This window comes from Anneissia japonica, unplaced genomic scaffold (genome assembly GCF_011630105.1).
Source record: "Anneissia japonica isolate Jap-2015-1 unplaced genomic scaffold, ASM1163010v1 scaffold12_len1184_cov195, whole genome shotgun sequence".
Classification (NCBI taxonomy): Eukaryota; Metazoa; Echinodermata; class Crinoidea; order Comatulida; family Comatulidae; genus Anneissia; species Anneissia japonica.
The window spans coordinates 1-1,184 of record NW_022726689.1 but is presented as its reverse complement, the minus strand read 5'-3'; the positions used below and the strand labels follow the sequence as shown (position 1 = coordinate 1,184).

Below are 1,184 nucleotides of genomic sequence, written 5' to 3'. Positions count from 1 at the left end.
AGTGAAAGTATTAGGAAAATTTCGGAACGGGACTGAACGTTAGGATTTTCACCCCATGGCCTAATAGGCATGGCACAACTCTTTCCGATCAAACTGTAAACCCAATTTGGCCAGAGGAGACCAGATAACAAAGACTACATGGAACGGTATCATAAACCAGACTCCAGGGGTCTATGTATCTACAAGACAACAACACAACCTGATCGCAGCGAGAGCAGAATGTATGATGCTGTCAATGAATGATATACTAACCAGCTGGTGGAGACATTTCCTGGTTATTCCACACCACAAGTATCTTGCTCAAACTAGGTGTTTTTGAAATTTCTTTGATGATCTTGAAAAGGCTCTCAACTCTATTGTAAGTCAGAACAACAGCAGTGAAGCCTTCAGCTTTTGGGGGCATTCGTGGCAAAAAGAATGGGCTGACTGTATTTTCCTGTGACAGGAAAAGGAAGATAATATAATTTACATAAAAAACAATCAATAACGTGTTAACACAATAACTGATGCATCACAATTGATATACACTACTTCAGGCCTTGTGCAATCAGCTCAACCAATTGAGACATTTTGATAGTAATTTACAAAACTATATCTATAAAAATAATGTTAAATAGATAACAATAATAGTAAAGAAACTTGAGTTAGAAACAGTGAATGATATACAGTAAATATAATATAGCCAGGCATAAACTATCGTTTTTATCTCATCAATTCAGCCGAGAATGAAAAGTTGAAACACCAATCAAAAAGGGTGAAGCATCTTCAAACAATGTTTGATAAGACTGCTTGTTTCAGACATTTCATCAAAGAAATCATGTTTTCCATGTCTGTTGAAATCAGATAATGCTTTATATAAAAAATCTGATCCAACAAGAAGATAATAAGTCTGAGAGATAAACATCTTATCATGTCCTGCTACATATAAATCTAAAACTTTCAACTAATTAAGTTTCCATTAAAATAAAAAAAGAAATATTTAACATCCACTTGTAGTCACTTGTAAACTGGGTTTATACTAAAAAAAAAATTCAAACACTTACTCTACTTGGTTCGTTCCAAGAAGCATAGTTTCGTTTTGCATAAGGAAAGATTCTGTCATTGATAATTTGCAGGATAGTCAGCGCAATACGATCCATCGACTTGAAGTAGTTCTCCCAGTAGAACAACACCTGCTTCCTCAT

General features: G+C 34.9%; 1 protein-coding gene across 1 annotated transcript; it reads right to left on the bottom strand.

The window, feature by feature from the left end:
- Positions 1 to 232: 232 nt before the first annotated feature.
- LOC117113325 (exostosin-2-like) lies at positions 233 to 1,178 on the bottom strand. Its single transcript, XM_033256630.1, has 2 exons — positions 1,044 to 1,178; positions 233 to 436 (listed from the first exon to the last, which is right to left on the bottom strand). Exons 1-2 carry the CDS (start codon positions 1,137 to 1,139, stop codon positions 248 to 250), a joined length of 285 nt encoding a protein of 94 aa, XP_033112521.1. The 5' UTR covers positions 1,140 to 1,178; the 3' UTR covers positions 233 to 247.
- Between the last annotated feature and the right edge of the window lie 6 nt (positions 1,179 to 1,184).